Genomic DNA, 17,500 nt, shown 5'->3' on the forward strand with positions numbered 1-17,500 from the left:
GGAGACACACGCTGTCCACACAGGAGACACACGCTGTCCCTGCAGGAGACACACGCTGTCCCTGCAGGAGACACACGCTGTCCACGCAGGAGACACACGCTGTCCACGCAGGAGACACACGCTGTCCCTGCAGGAGGACACACACGCTGTCCATGCAGCACGCCGTGCGCTTTGAAATCTACGCTGTGTGCACATAGGGCGGCGTGTCGACGACGAGCCGTGAAGGTCAGTGTGATGGGTCCACGAGCGTCACGTGAGCGAGTGAGGGACGGAGGGAACCACAGACTTGTGGTTTCATCCTTTAATGACTTCACTCTTTGTTTGCTCTGATGATTCCTCATCAAAGTCTCGAGTGGAAGAAGAGGAACTCACAGGCTGTTATTTTAATGAGTACATTTATTTGAGGCGGGGTTCTGCTGACTCAGCACGCACACACACGATCAAGTGAAGCGTGAAGATGGAGTCGTGTTTATCTTCCTCTTCTGGTCCCGTTTACATCACACAGGAGAAGCTGAATAAAACATGAAGTGTTACAGATGCTTTTAGACCTGAGCTCAAAATGTGGGTCAGATGGTCAAATGTGAGTCCCAACTCAACAACGCATCCTATTGGCTGCTGAAGATAGATACGCTTCACCGCCACCCTAACCCTCCTCAGGAGACAGACTCTAGTGGACATTTTAACATAGAGCTCTATGGAGACTGACTCACTGCAGGAGACAGACTCTAGTGGACACTGGAGGGACTGCAGCTGTGAAGTTGGACATTTTAACATAGAGCTCTATGGAGACTGACTCACTGCAGGAGACAGACTCTAGTGGACACTGGAGGAACTGCAGCTGTAAAGTTGGACATTTTAACATAGAGCTCTATGGAGACTGACTCACTGCAGGAGACAGACTCTAGTGGACACTGGAGGAACTGCAGCTGTAAAGTTGGACATTTTAACATAGAGCTCTATGGAGACTGACTCTAGTGGACACTGCCCTGCAGGTTGCAGATTTAAACTTCCCAGACAGATGAAGTCAGACATGTTGAAAGGAAGCATTCATTGAGGCTGAATGTTTGTTTTCATGACTTGCTCGCTGGAACAGATAAGAGCTGAACACGTTTATCTCATCTAAACATGTGAGTGCACACAGGCAGCAGTCAGCAGGCTCGGCAGTGACAGCAGGTCGTCTCCAGCCTCTAATCAGTCCCACCTTGTGCACTCAGAGAGGCAGCGCTGCAGCTCTTCAGCCTGCTCGCTGTGCTCTTTGAAAGCCACCAAATGCCAGCTTGTACCCTTCACTCAGAGGCCGCGCAAACGCCACGGGAATGGTCAACGTCGCTGTGAGCTTTTGCATTTAGCCGACGTCTGTCAGAGGAATAATGAAACCCAGGGAAGCTGCATGTGCAAGTTTTATTGGTTTAAATATCACCAGTATAAATCCTGCATGAGAAATCCTAAACTCCCCTTCAGCTGCGTGAAAAGCTTCCTCGGCTGTAACCTTCATGACAGCCCGTTTAAAACGGAGCGAAGTGGGACAGAGGAGGGAGCTGTTATTACAGTACCTCATCACTGACTGCTAGAATAATAATCAGTGCCCTGACAGAGAGACGAAGGAGCAGTGGGAGAAAAACTGATTGTCAAAATGAGAAAAGAAGAAAGATAAAGAGAGATTGAATGTGGTCCTCGGAGGCGTTCCTCGCCGTGTGCCTCGCCGTGTGCCTCCGTTAGCTGGGTCAGCAGTCTGCCTAATAAACGCATCTCTCTGATCATTCTTCAAAGTTCTGTCTTTCTGCAGCGTTCACGCAGCAGCAGCAGGAATACGAGCGTCTAAGACCTTCCACCTCGGGGCCTCGTCTCTGCCTCCGGAGCCTTTTGGAGGTTTCTTTCCTCGAGCTTTATGTTGTGTTTGTTAGCATGAATTAGCAGCTGTCTGTGTGTCTGACATGATTCAGAGCACAGACAACAGAATCTCAAACGTTTCCCTCCTCGTCTTGATTCTGCAGAGATACAACCTGCTGCCTTCTGTTTCATAGCAGTGCAGTTGTTCTAACTTCACTGTGTCAGATTCTACATTTGCTCAAAGTTGGGTTTTTTTGAAAGCCTGGCGGCCCTTCTAACGTCTCCGAGGCAGAGAGGCTCAGCAGCGCCCTCTGAAGGTGGGACATCAGAGAGGTCACAGGTGCGGTTTGCTGGAGGAAGAGAAGGTGTGGGATGGATGCCTGGCTGCTGGACGGAGAGGAGGCGTGCACGCTCGTGTCCGCCTCGTGGACGTGGGTGTCAGTCATCATTAGCTCGCCGCTGGAGGCGGAGGAGGCGAGTGTTCTGGGAGATTCGCAGAGGTCACACCAAGGGCAGCAAGACGAGTTTTAAGGAAGAGTGTAAAAGTTTGTGTCTCTGGCTGTTTGTGGATTCAGCTGCACGTCATGTTACACATCGTTAGGAAGTCTGCTCCGCGTTTTGTCCCCCCAGAACACAGAAACGACTTCTTTTACATTTATTCATGACCTTTGTGTGGCATGTGAGAAAGGACCTTTGATGAGGAATCTGAATGTTGGGACAGGAGATGTGACGCTTCCCCTCCACGTCTTTCTGACAGACAGACTGTGTGATTTACAAAGATGGAGCTCTGGAGGTGGAGGCATTGTGAAAAGGCAAGTGGCAGCCTGTGCGTCTGTTTGTTAGAAGATTCAATCTGAAAGTGTCAGAACATCAGAAACACCGACCCCCTGATTTCAGAGCACACAATGAAGCAGCGAGGGCGAGCCAGGCGGCGTTCTGCAGCCGTGCACCGCTCGTTTTTCAGCACCAGCACTAAAAGTCTGAACTAGTGGTTCGGCCCATGATGCATGTGTGTGTCTGAGCTGATACCTGTCACGCATCAACACGTGTGTGACAGCGTCGAGTTCAGGAGTGGAACGCTTCAGGGACCACAGTCTGAGTCAGGCCCGTTTCCTGATTACGACCCACTTCCTCCTTGGATCCGGTGTGATAGAGACTCTTCCTGGTTCCTGGAGGATCCTCGGTGCACCCTGATGATTGTAGCGTCTGTGGGTTCTATGAAGCAGCATATAACACACAGATCACATCTTTAATCCCAGCTGCTGATGAATCATTGATGCTGAGCTGCAGTGAGGTCAAAGGTCACGTGACTGCAGCCTGTGAACCCTCTGAATACTGCAGGTCCACCAGCTCAGAGATTCAGAGAGGCCGCTCAACTGATCCCTGTCTGCTCTTCAATTGTACACACACACACACACACACACACACACACACACACACACACACACACACACACACACACACACACACACACACACACACACACACACACACACACACACACACACACACACACACACACACACACACACACACACACACACACACACACACACACACACACACACACACACACACACACACACACACACACACACACACACACACTTAACTTTTCCACTTTAATGCAGCACTTTATATTAACGCCTGAGATCGTTCTGAAGCCCACTCAGCTCATCATCACCTGCGTTCATTAACTGCATCTCATAAAGAGCAGGAGACAGACGTCATGTGACAGCGAGACAATGAGCGGCGTGCGCCAGGAGGAAAGTATAACAATATCTTCTGCAGTTTTTGGACGCCCACAGGGACACGTCCTCGAGGACGGACAGAGACGATTCAGATCTATTCATCGGTTTGATTCCTCTCTACAGTGTGTGTGTGTGTGTGTGTGTGTGTGTGTGTGTGTGTGTGTGTGTGTGTGTGTGTGTGTGTGTGTGTGTGTGTGTGTGTGTGTCATTTCTTTAAGGAGTCGTATGAAAACAATAACAACCAATCGGCGGCCATCTTGGCTTCCTTCATGTCTTGTTGGAGCTCCTGCAGATGTTGAGCTCGGAGCCTCACGCTGCATCGTTCACGGATGAACCAATCAGCCAACGCCAACTGAAGGCTGGACTCTGGCTGGAGGACGGAGCGTGAGTTCACCACAGAGAAGGTCGACAGGAGGTCACCCTGTGTGTGTGTGTGTGTGTGTTTATTACACACACACACTCCGTGCGGCGCTCTGAGAGCGCAGCCTGAGGGCGCTCGGAGTGGCGTGGACACACTGCTCACCGATCAGGTCCAAGTTCTGGGTTCGGCTCGGCCCACGCACACAGGCTGCAGATACAAACAGACTGCTGGATGATCTGTGACATGACAACAGACGAGGACGGCCTGTTAAACGCTGATTAGTTTGAGTTTGCAGACTCCGCCTCTAAAGGAAGAAGCTGATCATATTGTAGTTAAACTCTGCTCAGTCATTCCTTAATAACGCCTCCGTGGCCCCGAGCTCGGCGCTGCTGCACAGACCTGAGCGAGCTGCAGCTGCTGGTTTGAGAGGATCTGATCTGCTGACTGTTTAAAGTGCGACCTGGCTCAAGCATCACTCACTCAGCTCCTTCTTTACGACTCCATCTGTGTGTGAAGAGCAGGAGCTGCAGGCTCTTCTTCTGCTGTTGGGAGAAGGTGGGCAGTCTGGGCTCCAGGACCATAAAGAGAGCAGGAAGGACGGAAATGTTTGTGTTTTAGCGCCCTGTCGAGAAGTCTGCGTCAGGAACTGTCGAGTCATCGCCTAAAAAAGACTTTCTACTCGGGGTGTTTGATGTCTTCTTTGTTATAAATACACCGTCAGTATTTTTACCTTCAGTGTGGAGAAGAGGAGAGGAGCCAGCAGCTCCCTCTAGAGATCCAGCACACATCCTCATTTCTTTACCTTTAAAGGAGCAGTCTGTAGCTCCGCCCCCTAGTGTTTAAAAGGAGGGGTGAGACTAAGACAAGACCAGGATCAAGGAGGGGTGAGACTAAGACCAGAATCAAGGCGGGGTGAGACTAAGACAAGACCAGGATCAAGGCGGGTCGAGACCAGGACCAATAGTAATGAAGTAGAGTAAAAACAGCCTCTCAGTGATGGTCTTGGTCTTGATTTAGAGTCCAGGGTCGGTCCAGTCTGAGCCGGGCGGAGCCAAAGAGCTTCAGAGAGAGTTGAGCTGGACCTGGAGGACTACAGTACATGAGGGTCTTCTCTGAGTCCTGATCCGTCGCTCCGAGCAGCTGACGCACGCTTTAGTTTTTATCGAGCGTTGAAAGAAAAATGTTCACGGCTCGACGCTTCACACGGACAAGTTTTTATAGGCTGAGCTTCATCCTCACTGCGTCCTCGAGGTCGTCCCCGAGGTCGTCCCCAAGGTCGTCCCCGAGGTCGTCCCCGAGGTCGTCCTCGAGGTCGTCCCCGAGGTCGTCCCCGAGGTCGTCCCCGAGGTCGTCCTCGAGGTCGTCCCCGAGGTCGTCCCCGAGGTCGTCCCCGAGGTCGTCCCCGTCTCTCTCTGGACCTCATGCTCATCTTCTCTTTAATCTCCTCCGAGTGAGATGGATGTCATGGGAACACGCAGATCAATATCCTGGTTTCCCTGGGGACGGAGATTAATGTGGCACGCCGTAAAGTGGAACACTTCCCCTGGAGGAGACGTCTCCGGTCTTAATGGGACACAAAGGGACACATGTGTTTCTGTCATATCAGCGTTTAATGACGCTTCACGTCCCGAGCGGGCCACAGAGCGGCGCCTCCTTCACCAGAGCTCGCCGCTGTTTCATGATCAACGTTCGCGTGATAATAAGCCTCTGATCACATGATCAATAATCAGCCTTCATCACACTCTTCACCTCGCCGTTTGTCTGCTGAATAAATCCTTACAGGTATTTTAGTATCTGCTGGCTGATTGGGCAGAACGCTGCAGGGCTGCCAGGCTGCAGGCGTCTGCCGACTCTCTTGGTTTCATATCGGGGAACGATGGCGTGATTGACAGAGCACGCCGTTTCCCTCCTGATCTGAAACTTTAGTGCGTTAGAGAGTTTAAAGTGGAGACCAGGTGACACACTAAGGTGCTTCCTGGAAGAGCTCGTCCGTGATTGGACGCAGGTAGAGAACCTAAACTGAATCAGTCACATGTTACAGATCTCGATCCTGCTCGTCGTTACACAACCCAGCTGCTATTTATACTTCCTGTTCAGTGTTCCCAAACGGCGCTCTGCTTCCTGTAGACGGGGAGAAGAGCCTCCACGTGTGTTTGTGAAGAGGCCCACTCAGAAACAAAGAGCCCTCCATCACGCCGTGAGTCACGTGATCACACACGGTTAACGAGTGGACGAGGAGGAGAAGCCTTCCTGTCTTTGTTAGCGTGTTATTGTTGCTCGCTCGCTCGCTGCACGGCCGGGCGAGCGAGCGAGCTCCTGCAGGAGAGAGCGAGTGGGAGGACGCTCCTTTGTTGTTGTCAGACTGCGTGAGTCATTTAGCGCCCATAGAAGAAGAGCTTTGTTTGATTCCCTGCAGTGCGGCGCCGTTTACCGAGGTGATTAACACCCGTTAATGCGCCGGCGAGGGGATCAACACTTCTCTGTGACGGAGGCCAGATGTTTAACCAGCTGTTCTAGTTCGACAAACACACTGGGGCTGAACTTTCATCCTGATTGGCTGTAAGAGGAGCTGGGCGCCGATATGTGCGCGTCTTATTTACATCCATTCGAAGGCTCGCATTATCTGCTCCAGATATCCTGTGAGCGCCACAATCCGATTAAAGCCGACCAAAAGGTTAATGGCGGCTGACATCATGGCTTGTTAGAGCGGAGGAGACGTCTAATGAGATTGTCTGCTGATATTTTACACCACAACTTCATCCTTGATCGTCCCTCGTCATCCCACCGGAGCAGCTGACGCTCTGACAGCGACTCCTTTTAACCTCCAGCTCAGCGAGGCTGGCGAGCAGCGCCCCCTGTAGGTCACGTGGACTCATGACGGGGCTTTGAATGAACAGGTGCTTCACACCTGTCACTGCAGGCTGAGAGCTCAACCAGCCAATGAGAGCCTGAGTTGAAAGGAGGCGTCTGATGAGTGACGCTTCATGTGGCCAATGAGATTGTGAACTCTGTGGGAGAACGACACGGACGCAGAGATGAACCTCACAGGGCACGCCATCGAAGCTGCTCACATCCTCCTGAGCACAGCGTCACAGAGGCCACGCCCCGCCCTGCTGACGCCACGCCCCGCCCTGCTGACGCCACGCCCCGCCCTGCTGACGCCACGCCCCGCCCTGCTGGTTTCTCTGTTTTCTAAATGAGCCTCATTGACTTCAGCGACCTTCAACACGGCGAGCTGACCTCAGCGCACAGAGCGACACTCGTTACAGAACAACGTCTCTGTCTTTGTCTCCGTCTCTGTCTCTCTGTCTCACTGTCTCTGTCTCTGCTTGTTTTCTGCTCTGGTTCCATTTTTTAAAGCTCGTCGTTCATCGTCCTTATCAGCAGCTCTGCACCTTGTTGTTGTTTTCCTTCTTTCAGCACGTCTCTTGTTTGAGGGAACGATAATGAGCACCAGGACATAGTCATAGCCCTGCTGCTCATCGCTGCTCGTACAATCAGTCAGCCTGACAGAGGACGCTATAATCCTCCATGACGGCCAACAACAAAGAAGAGTCCCGTTCCTGAACGACCACAGGTATGAAAGAGACGTTAGCTCAACGCTAACTCAGGTGTTTATGTTTTCATTGCACATGGTCCCTTACAAGAAAAGAAAGTGAATGAAAGTGTTGAGAGACTTTTGGGGTCGATATCGATATTATTGATGCAGATATGGATGTTCGATCTGAACACACAAAGATTTACAACAGAGACAAGATGGTCACTAACTGTTGTAATCCAAACAGCGCCCTCTGCTGGTGACAGCCAGGAGCACACCTGCTGGTGTTATTCACCTGTACTACGACTCGTAACATTAAATCATATCAGATCAAAGTGGCCGATACAAAGTCAGCTGATCTCTTTGGATATTATGGGCTGCTCGACATATTGGTCTCTCTCTCTCTCTCTCTCTCTCTCTCTCTCTCTGGAAAGGTTTCCTTTGTTTGTGTGTCCTTGAACTTTACACTGTGTGCACTCTGTACATATTTAAACAGGCTGCACATCTTCAGCTGAAACGTTCATTAAGTCTGAACCTTTAATGTTTCTCAGAGCAGGAACACAAGGTGAGCGTCACTCAGCTGTCAAGGTGACGAGCACAGTGTGTGTGTGTGTGTGTGTGTGTGTGTATTCAGACACTACTAAAATACCAGGGAACATTAAACAGTCCATGAGACTCATAACATGGTAACATGCAGAGAGTCACATCCACAGAGCCTCAAACACAGTCAGTGTATTAAAGACACAAGCAGCTTCCTGTGTTGGTCATACTGCTCCATCGTCCCTTCAAAATAAAACTCAGCCTTCTCCTAAAGTGAAGCTGCTCCATCGTCCCTTCAAAATAAAACTCAGCCTTCTCCTAAAGTGAAGCTGCTCCATCGTCCCTTCAAAATAAAACTCAATCTTCTCCTAAAGTGAAGCTGCTCCATCGCCCCTTCAAAATAAAACTCAATCTTCTCCTAAAGTGAAGCTGCTCCATCGTCCCTTCTGGGCGTCCGTCCACGTGTGTCTGCTGGAACACAGCGCAGACGGACCTGACACGGATCTGGTGGAATGGAGGGGTTAGCGTGTTCTAGACATGTTTCACATTCATTCTGTTCCACATGTGACGGGTCACACTGACCACCTTACTGGCTCGCCTGTTCAGTCACAGTCTGCATGGGAGAACCAATCAGATCAGTTGGTTTTTAACTGCACACACCAGCTAACCATTCACTTGAAAAGATGCTGGTTGGGTTCAGTCCAGACGGGCCAGGCTGCGTCAGACTTCCCTTGGAGAGTCAGTATTGATTACATGTTGTCCTCTCATTCACACAGACGGCTCGTCCTCATGTGACAGCTGCCGCTCAGCACCCTGACTCTCAGTACGAGTATTTACCCATGGAGGGGTGATAATTACTTTGATATTTCCTTTAGAGCTGCTGTGTTTAAAGTACGTCGTGTGGGATGATTACTGTTTACCTAGACGTATATTCTGTTTTTTGAAAAGAAACCACACCCTACTTTAAACATGCCCTGATGAACCCGTGTTCACATGCAGTCACCCTGTCACCACGCCTTTCTTCACAGGTGTTCCACTGTGTCCTTGTTACAACTTCCCCCCTTAATAAACACCCTGTGTGAGGCCAGCAAAAAGGAGCAGTCTGTAACTCTGCCCTCTAGTGTTTAAAATGAGTACTGCAGTCTAAACTCTAATCATCACAGAGAGCTGCCCTCTAGTGCTTAAAATGAGCACTGCAGTCTAAACTCTAATCATCACAGAGAGCTGCCCCCTAGTGTTTAAAATGAGCACTGCAGTCTAAACTCTAATCATCACAGAGAGCTGCCCCCCTAGTGTTTAAAATGAGTACTGCAGTCTAAACTCTAATCATCACAGAGAGCTGCCCCCTAGTGTTTAAAATGAGTACTGCAGTCTAAACTCTAATCATCACAGAGAGCTGTCCCCTAGTGTTTAAAATGAGTACTGCAGTCTAAACTCTAATCATCACAGAGAGCTGCCCCCTAGTGTTTAAAATTAGTACTGCAGTCTAAACTCATCACAGAGAGCTGCCCCCCTAGTGTTTAAAATTAGTACTGCAGTCTAAACTCATCACAGAGAGCTGCCCCCTAGTGTTTAAAATGAGTACTGCAGTCTAAACTCTAATCATCACAGAGAGCTGTCTCCTCTTCTGTTTCCATGTGGATCAAAGAAGAACCGTTTTCTTCCTGACACAGCTCTGCTGTCTGATTGTGACTCACTAAAGTTCTTCAGTTGCAATGAAACGAAGGAGAACGCAGAAACAGCTCAGACTGATGATCTGGACAGCCAATAGAAACACAGAAGGACGCTTTGTATTCCAGCTTTAATTCACGAGCTGCTCCGCTCTCTTACAGCGTTCATGTGAAAACAGACCTAATGAATGAAATGTGCTTCACTGGGTTAGGGTTAGGGTTAGGGTTGCTTCACACTTTATTTAACTCTGCCTGCCTCTGTCACCTCTCCCTGAACTGACAACCACCAGACAAAGATTTTGCTCACTTTTCTGGTTTATTTCACAGTCGACAGCGTGCAGCAACCCTAACCTGCTCCATCACCTGCAGAACCCCACTGAGTACAAATCAACATCCATTACTACATTATTACTTCATTGGAGCGTTGACCTTTAAGCAACATCGATAAGAAAATATTCTATATTTTTTACTCAAGATGAATTCATGACTCGTGTCTTTAAAGTCGTTAAAGTGCAAAACAAGGAAAGCTGATCTCATCTCCCTGAGCAGCAGTCAGGAACACTCTGCTCTGAAGAAGCTTCCTGGTCAGGTGACCTGAACGCCCCACTAAGGAGGAACTTCGAGGCGACACAGAAAGTGGAGAAGGAAACGTTTATCCAGCAGCAGCAGAGAGGGCTACAGATGGCCCAGAGCCATAATCTCACTGACCCCTGCACCTCATCACGCACACACACACACACACACACACACTTTTTTCTTCTGCAGAAAACACATTTCGTATTTTTAAATATATAAATACATAAATTATTATTCTCTACATGCTCCTTTTTTACTGTCCAAACACACCACCTGCTGTAAATGTTTCTCCCTCTTCTTCATAAATCTAAGTGGTTTGTTGCTGATGGATGGCTGTTTTCAAACCTTCTGGTAAAGCTTTTATAATTTCTCTGTATATTTGTAAATATGTAAAGGGTCTTATATTATAACACAGCTGGGGTGCAAGATCTCCATTTGCAGCACGCATCAAAGTTTCTTTAAATAACGCAACAATATGATTACATTTAAAAGCCGGAAATTGGCCTGGTAGCTTGAGAGGTGCCAGTTCACTTCCTGAGCTCTGTCGACGTGCCCTTGAGCAAGGCACCAAACCCCAAACTGCTGTGGAGCGCTGGCTGTGTGCAGCCTCTCTCACTCTGAAACCTCTCCACAGGATCCATGTGTTCATTAAACTGAGTTTACAACCACATTTCTCCTTACGGGCTTCATAAAGTATAAAACATAATAACTATTTAAATAATAATAATTATTATTATTAAATACAGTATTATTATTATCGATGTTAAACTACAAAAACTAATGAAAAAAATATTTTCTTAAACGTTTGGACATATTATTATTTTATAATCACGTTTGTTTACACGTTTGGCCGATTTTATTCTTAGAAAAAAAAAGTTTTGAGAAACGGGAACCGGAAGAAAACCGGAAGCCCACGTCAGTGACGTCATCAGTTGAAAACAAAAACAAACCTTCGTGTGTTGTTGTTGTTATTTCCCGCCGTTTGTCTCGTTTTTAACCGTTGAAAAAACCTCCACATCGTCTCGTGTCTTCGTGTTGATGGTGAGTCTTCATTATTTAAAACGGCGGGAAAACGAATCTTGTTTTAACCGTTTTATCTGTGCTAATGTGTGCTAGCTAGCTCGTGCTAAGACTGCTCACCTGTCACCTGAAGACGTCACCAGTTTTAAACTCGTCGTCTCTCCGACACAGGTCGCCCGGTGGGTCCAGCTCTAGTTTACCGGACTCTTGACGGTACCGGCGTCATGACTCAGCAGAGAGGAGTCAACAGTCTGCAGTTCAACCAGGACCAGAGTGAGCTAACATGCTAACATGCTAACAGAGGAATCTGCTTTGTTTTGATCCTCACGTGTCGTCACGTGTCCTCACCTGTTTGTCCACGCAGGCTGTTTCTGCTGCGCGATGGAGACCGGGGTCAGGATCTATAACGTGGAGCCTCTGATGGAGAAAGGACACCTGGGTGAGTGAACACACACACACACACACACACACACACACACACACACACACACACACACACACACACACACACACACACACACACACACACACACACACACACACACACACACACACACACACACACACACACACACACACACACACACACACACACACACACACGTTTTGGACGCCCCTTGGTTTGCCAGATATGAGAGCAGTGATCATGTTTTGTGTGTTTTCAGACCACGAGCAGGTGGGCAGCGTTGCTCTGAGCTCCATGCTGCATCGCTCCAACCTGCTCGCCCTCGTTGGGGGCGGAGTCAACCCCAAGTTTTCAGAAATATCTGGTGAGTTCGTCTGAAAGCGACGCCATGTCAGGCTGCTCTGCAACACCTGTTAATCCTTTGAATGGTGAAAACAGTCAGGCTTTTATTTTGAAATTGTGTTGTCTTAAGCTGAGAGTATTTTACTCGCTGTTTGAGAACCCTGCTTTTATTTTGAAATTGTGTTGTCTTAAGCTGAGAGTATTTTACTCGCTGTTTGAGAACCCTGCTTTTATTTTGAAATAAAGTTGGGCAGATGGAAGGTTAGGACATTAACTTCAGTACAGTGACGTGATCACATGCTCTGTCTCTGGTCACTTCCTGTCGTGTTGCTTTTCCACGCTTTGTCCCGCCCCCTGGCTGCTCGTTAAAACTCAACCCTGCATTATTTTTTTTCCTCAGTGCTGATCTGGGACGATGCTCGAGAGTCCACTGACCCCAAAGACAAACTGGTGCTGGAGTTCACCTTCACTAAACCTGTGCTCGCTGTACGCATGAGACATGACAAGTGAGTGTACAGCGCCCCCTGCAGGGATGCAAAATACTTCACCTTCAACGTGACTGTAACTGTCTTTCTGTTCAGGATCATCATCGTCTTAAAGAACAGGATCTACGTGTACAGCTTCCCTGACAACCCGCTCAAACTGTTTGAGTTTGACACCAGAGATAACCCCAAAGGTAACCACATCACTCTCTCCTATTTAACCTCCTTAAAGAAACGTGACCTGCAGTATGAGCACTGCACGCCACCATCAAACCTGCGTCTTGGTTCGTCTCTTCATCAGGCGGCTGGAAACTGTTCAGACTCTTCTGTTCTGCTCGTCCATCATGTGTTACATGTTACGGCGTTCTGGAGACATGAGGTCACAGGTGTTGGAGAAAAAAAATCTTCACGTTAGAGAACTTTCTGAGAACTGATGTCAGGATTCAGAGCTATATTATAGGACACGCCCACATGGAAGCTCACTCAAATTTCCCTGGGACTGCAAACAAAGCCGGCCAATCAGAGGGAGATGGGCATGTAGGGAGGCGGGCCTTAAAGAGCAGCTGAAGTGAAACGTTTCAGGCCGACATCTTTGATGCTTTAATAACAGCAGGTGAGCAGAGGTGGACGGAGAGAAAGTTACAGAAGGCTGAGAGGGAGCGAGCAGGATTACAAACTAGTCCTGGTGGACACAGCTGGTACTACAGCAGCTGCACGCTAACTGACTGTTTACTCCTCACCACAGACTGAGACATTTCACGTCTGTTTCTTTCCTCTCCAGGTCTGTGTGATTTGTGTCCCAGTCTGGAGAAACAGCTGCTGGTGTTTCCGGGTCATAAATGTGGCAGCCTGCAGCTCGTCGTAAGTTCACAGCGCAGCAGCACGCGCGCTTCAGCCGTTTAGATGATCGTGTCAAAGTATCCTGTTGTTGTTTTCAGGATCTGTCAAACACCAAGCCTGGCACGTCATCCGCTCCGTTCACCATCAACGCGCACCAGAGTGAGATCGCCTGCGTGGCGCTCAATCAGCCCGGCAGCGTAGCGGCTTCGGCCTCACGTAAAGGAACTCTGATTCGTCTGTTCGACACGACGACCAGAGACAAGCTAGTGGAGCTGCGCAGAGGAACCGACCCCGCCACCCTCTACTGGTACGTCACCAAGCAGTGACTCATAATGCACTGTGATAAGTAAGATCATAAAAGATGACCTATAACAACCTGCAGTACCTGGAGTGTCCACTAGGGGCTGGCTGCAGCAGCACAGGAAGTCACATACACACCCATTCAAACAGCCTGTTTTTACAGCAGACATGAACATGTTTACAGCCTGCTTCAAAAAACCAAATAGGTGTGATTAGCTCATGTCTCCATCCACACACACTGTACGGGGGGAATGTTTTGATGACTCAGCAGTTCTGATTGGATGAAGGATCAGAGTTATTCACAATAAGGCGTGTAGCTGAGCTGATTGACAGGTGGGCGTGGCCTCAGCTCTCAGCCTGTCGTTAGCCTGACTCAAAGTTAGCCTGAGACAGCATTTCCAGCACGGAGACCGCCATCCATGGGACTCCAGCGCCCCCTGCAGGGACACACTGGGGACTCCAGTGCCCCCTGCAGGGACACACTGGGGACTCCAGCGCCCCCTGCAGGGACACACTGGGGACTCCAGCGCCCCCTGCAGGGACACACGGGGGACTCCAGCGCCCCCTGCAGGGACGCACAGCGGCGCTCTGTTATCATGTTTAGCCTCTCAGCTCTAACTGGGTTACTTTGCACGTCTCGAGAGACGTCGGCGTTCACAGACGGAGAACATGTTCGATGAAGCAGCAGCTGAAGGAGCTGCGATGTGATTATCACAAAGTGAACAGGCTGTTGTTCAGGTTGAACGGAGCGGCGTGTGCCGGGAGGAAGAGTGAAAACATCATTAACATTCTTCTTCTTGGTTTTTCTCTGCAGCATCAACTTCAGTCACGACTCGTCCTTCCTGTGCGCCTCCAGTGACAAAGGCACCGTTCACATCTTCGCACTCAAGGACACCAAACTGAACCGGCGCTCTGCGTAAGCCCGCACTCTGACCTCTGACCTCTGTGACCTGTCACTGCTCTGATTGGTTCATCACACGTCTGTTCTTTCCTCTGTCTGTCTCAGCTTGGCGCGCGTGGGGAAGGTGGGCCCTGTGATTGGTCAGTACGTGGACAGTCAGTGGTCGTTGGCCAGCTTCACCGTGCCAGCCGAGTGCGCGTGCATCTGCGCCTTCGGAAAGAACACGTCCAAGAACGTCAACTCTGTCATCGGTGAGCAAACGCTGAGTCAGCTCTGACACGTTTTAAAGAATCGAACTACAAACCAGAACAACAACACGTCGTTGTATTCGGCCTCCTGTCAGAATCACAAACACTAAAATCTGTTTCTTTCCGTCGCTGATGTCATCAGAGACTTTGTCTTCGATTCTGTCCGCTGTGCTTTGTGTCCGACCACATTCACACAGCGCTCGCTGCAGCCACCGTGCAGATGGCGGCGCTCACTCGTCACGTCTCTGCGTCCTCCAGCTGCTTGTTGCTTCATAAACTGAGCGTCCTTGTCTCTCCCTCCTGCAGCCATCTGTGTGGACGGGACCTTCCACAAGTACGTGTTCACCCCCGACGGGAACTGCAACCGCGAAGCCTTCGACGTGTACCTGGACATCTGCGACGACGACGACTTCTGAGCCGCTACGCTAACAGTAGGGAGAGGGCAAAGAGGGGGAGGAGTCACGAGGAAGATGACTGCTGTGAATGATGATGGCGGCGAGTTCTGGAGTTCTGCTCCAGGAGGACGTTCCCGAGCGTCCTCCATGTTTGTAAGCCGTGTGAATATAAACAGTGTTTAGCTGGTCGGAGTGATGGACTGTATTTATTACTCCATAAAGTCTGACATTAAAAGTGTTTTTATAAAGAACCTCTCTGCTCTTTATTTATTCTGATGGGATCAGTCACACATCATCCATCTGTCAGTCACCGTTACTATAGTAACCACTCAGCAGGAAGGAGGCAGGCGCTTTAAACTGTGAGACTGAGTTTTATTTTGAAGGGACGATGGAGCAGCTTCACTGTAGGAGAAGGCTGAGTTTTATTTTGAAGGGACGATGGAGCAGCTTCACTTTAGGAGAAGACTGAGTTTTATTTTGAAGGGACGATGGAGCAGCTTCACTTTAGGAGAAGGCTGAGTTTTATTTTGAAGGAACTGACTGTTTCTGCAGCAGGTGGAGTCACAGAGTGGAGACCTCAGCTCTCTGTTCTGATTGGACCTCAGAGACCTGTTAGAAGATGATGAGTCACTTTGAATATTCTGCGTGGTTTCCTCTTCACACCTGATGTTTCCCACGGAGGTGTAAAAACGCTGCGTGATGGATGTTTTATTGTTTTGTCCCTTTGAGGTTTTAAAGGATTCTCTGAACCAGAGCTGATCTGGATTCTGTTGGGTCCCTACAACCTTCATGTCGTCTTTGTCCTCTCCGCTGCTCTGAGTCTGTGAGCGCTCTATGATGGTGAAAGATGGCGTCTCAGACCTCGACCCCGGTGACAGGAGGGTTTTTCTAAGTTCTCATGGACAGGACCTGCACCGCGTTTCTGCTCCAGATCATCTGAGGGGCAAAGGGGGGGGGACGGTGAATCCACTTCAGATCTGTTGAGTCCTCATTTGCATATCCGCTCACCTGGTCAGCTGAGTGTCTGTCGTACGCGAGGCGTGTTTGTGTGAAACAGCTGATTGTTTCATATTGAGAAGAAAAGTTTAGATTCAGTCTGAAACTAAAAACAGATCCTTCTGTCTTCAGGGAGATTATTAAACTGGTTTTAACAGATGATGAAGTTGTACCTGAACGCACCACTGCACACAGGAAGCTGTAAACTCTCCACTGAGACTCTTTTATTCCTCGTGCATGTAAACATGAATATGACCATGACAGAGTCCGGGTCGGGACGCAGACCAGCAAACAAAACCTCAATGTGAAGGAAAGGTCCCGAAGGCCCCACTCACCTCGAACGCAGCACATGAGGAGGGCAAAGGATTATGGGATGCTTGGCGAGCACGTGCCGGCATGAGATGGGAGAAAGGGGCGGGACTAAAGTTCCAACTTAACAATAATGAAATGTGTTGGAGGTAATAAGGCACAGCTCATTCTTTAAAGGTCTGAAACAGGAGACGTGATTAAACTGCCTCTGATCCAGCTGCATTTATTAACTAAAGTGTTGAGTTCATTTAGACTGGAACAAAAACAGGTCAATAAATGAAGGCTCTAATAGAAATATGAATCTGTAAACACTTTATCTGTATCTCGAACATAAATACAGTCCTCACAATCATTAGAACTAATTCAACAGGAATATTAGAGGGAAAAATAGAAGATGGCAGAAATCAAACATTTCACTATACTGTGTGCATAAGAACTACAGGCGCCACCTGCTGGTCAACAAAGAACATTACAAGCAGCGTCCAACCACACATGGACTCAATTAAATCAACATCAAAGAGAAACACGTGATTAAAACTCAGAAATCACATTAAACTACAACAAACATTCAACAACAATAAACCAGAGGGTTAAAACTATAATACATTCATCCTCTCTAGTTAGCACGAGGCTACAGGTGAAAATATTAACTTATATAATACAGTCATCCTCTCTCTAGTCAGCACGAGGCTTCAGGTGAAAGTATTAACTTCTGAATATTATCGAACATTAAGGACAACTCACGTTCAGTCTTTGACTCAACTCTGGAAACAGACAGAAAGGATCCCTGAACAAAAGGTCACACTTATTTATAGAGTCCAGGGAACCTGCACGCTGCTGCTCTGATAACTGTTCATGACGTGCTGACGTCATCGACATGCAGAAGGAGCGTGATCAATTAACCTGAACATCGCGGACTGTCTGAGCCAGAGTCATATAGAGATCCATACATCTCTATATATGACTCATATAGAGATCCATACATCTCTATATGT

At 48.8% G+C, this 17,500-nt stretch overlaps 1 protein-coding gene across 2 annotated transcripts; it reads left to right on the plus strand.

Annotated features, from left to right (window-relative positions):
- The first annotated feature begins 11,181 nt into the window (after positions 1 to 11,181).
- wdr45 (WD repeat domain 45) lies at positions 11,182 to 15,451 on the plus strand. 2 transcript variants are annotated; one of them, XM_079364652.1, is made up of 11 exons: positions 11,182 to 11,307; positions 11,383 to 11,559; positions 11,651 to 11,725; positions 11,952 to 12,056; positions 12,435 to 12,540; positions 12,616 to 12,710; positions 13,298 to 13,377; positions 13,455 to 13,663; positions 14,471 to 14,572; positions 14,663 to 14,808; positions 15,112 to 15,451. In XM_079364652.1, the coding sequence occupies exons 2-11, from the start codon at positions 11,511 to 11,513 to the stop codon at positions 15,219 to 15,221; spliced, it is 1,077 nt and encodes a 358-aa protein (XP_079220778.1). In that variant the 5' UTR covers positions 11,182 to 11,307; positions 11,383 to 11,510; the 3' UTR covers positions 15,222 to 15,451. The 2 variants fall into 2 exon arrangements, with proteins under 2 accessions (XP_079220778.1, XP_079220777.1); XM_079364651.1 differs by having other exon boundaries at positions 11,458 to 11,559.
- The last annotated feature ends 2,049 nt before the right edge of the window (positions 15,452 to 17,500 follow it).

The sequence above is a fragment of the Symphodus melops genome (genome assembly GCF_947650265.1).
Source record: "Symphodus melops genome assembly, chromosome: 16".
NCBI lineage: Eukaryota > Metazoa > Chordata > Actinopteri > Labriformes > Labridae > Symphodus > Symphodus melops.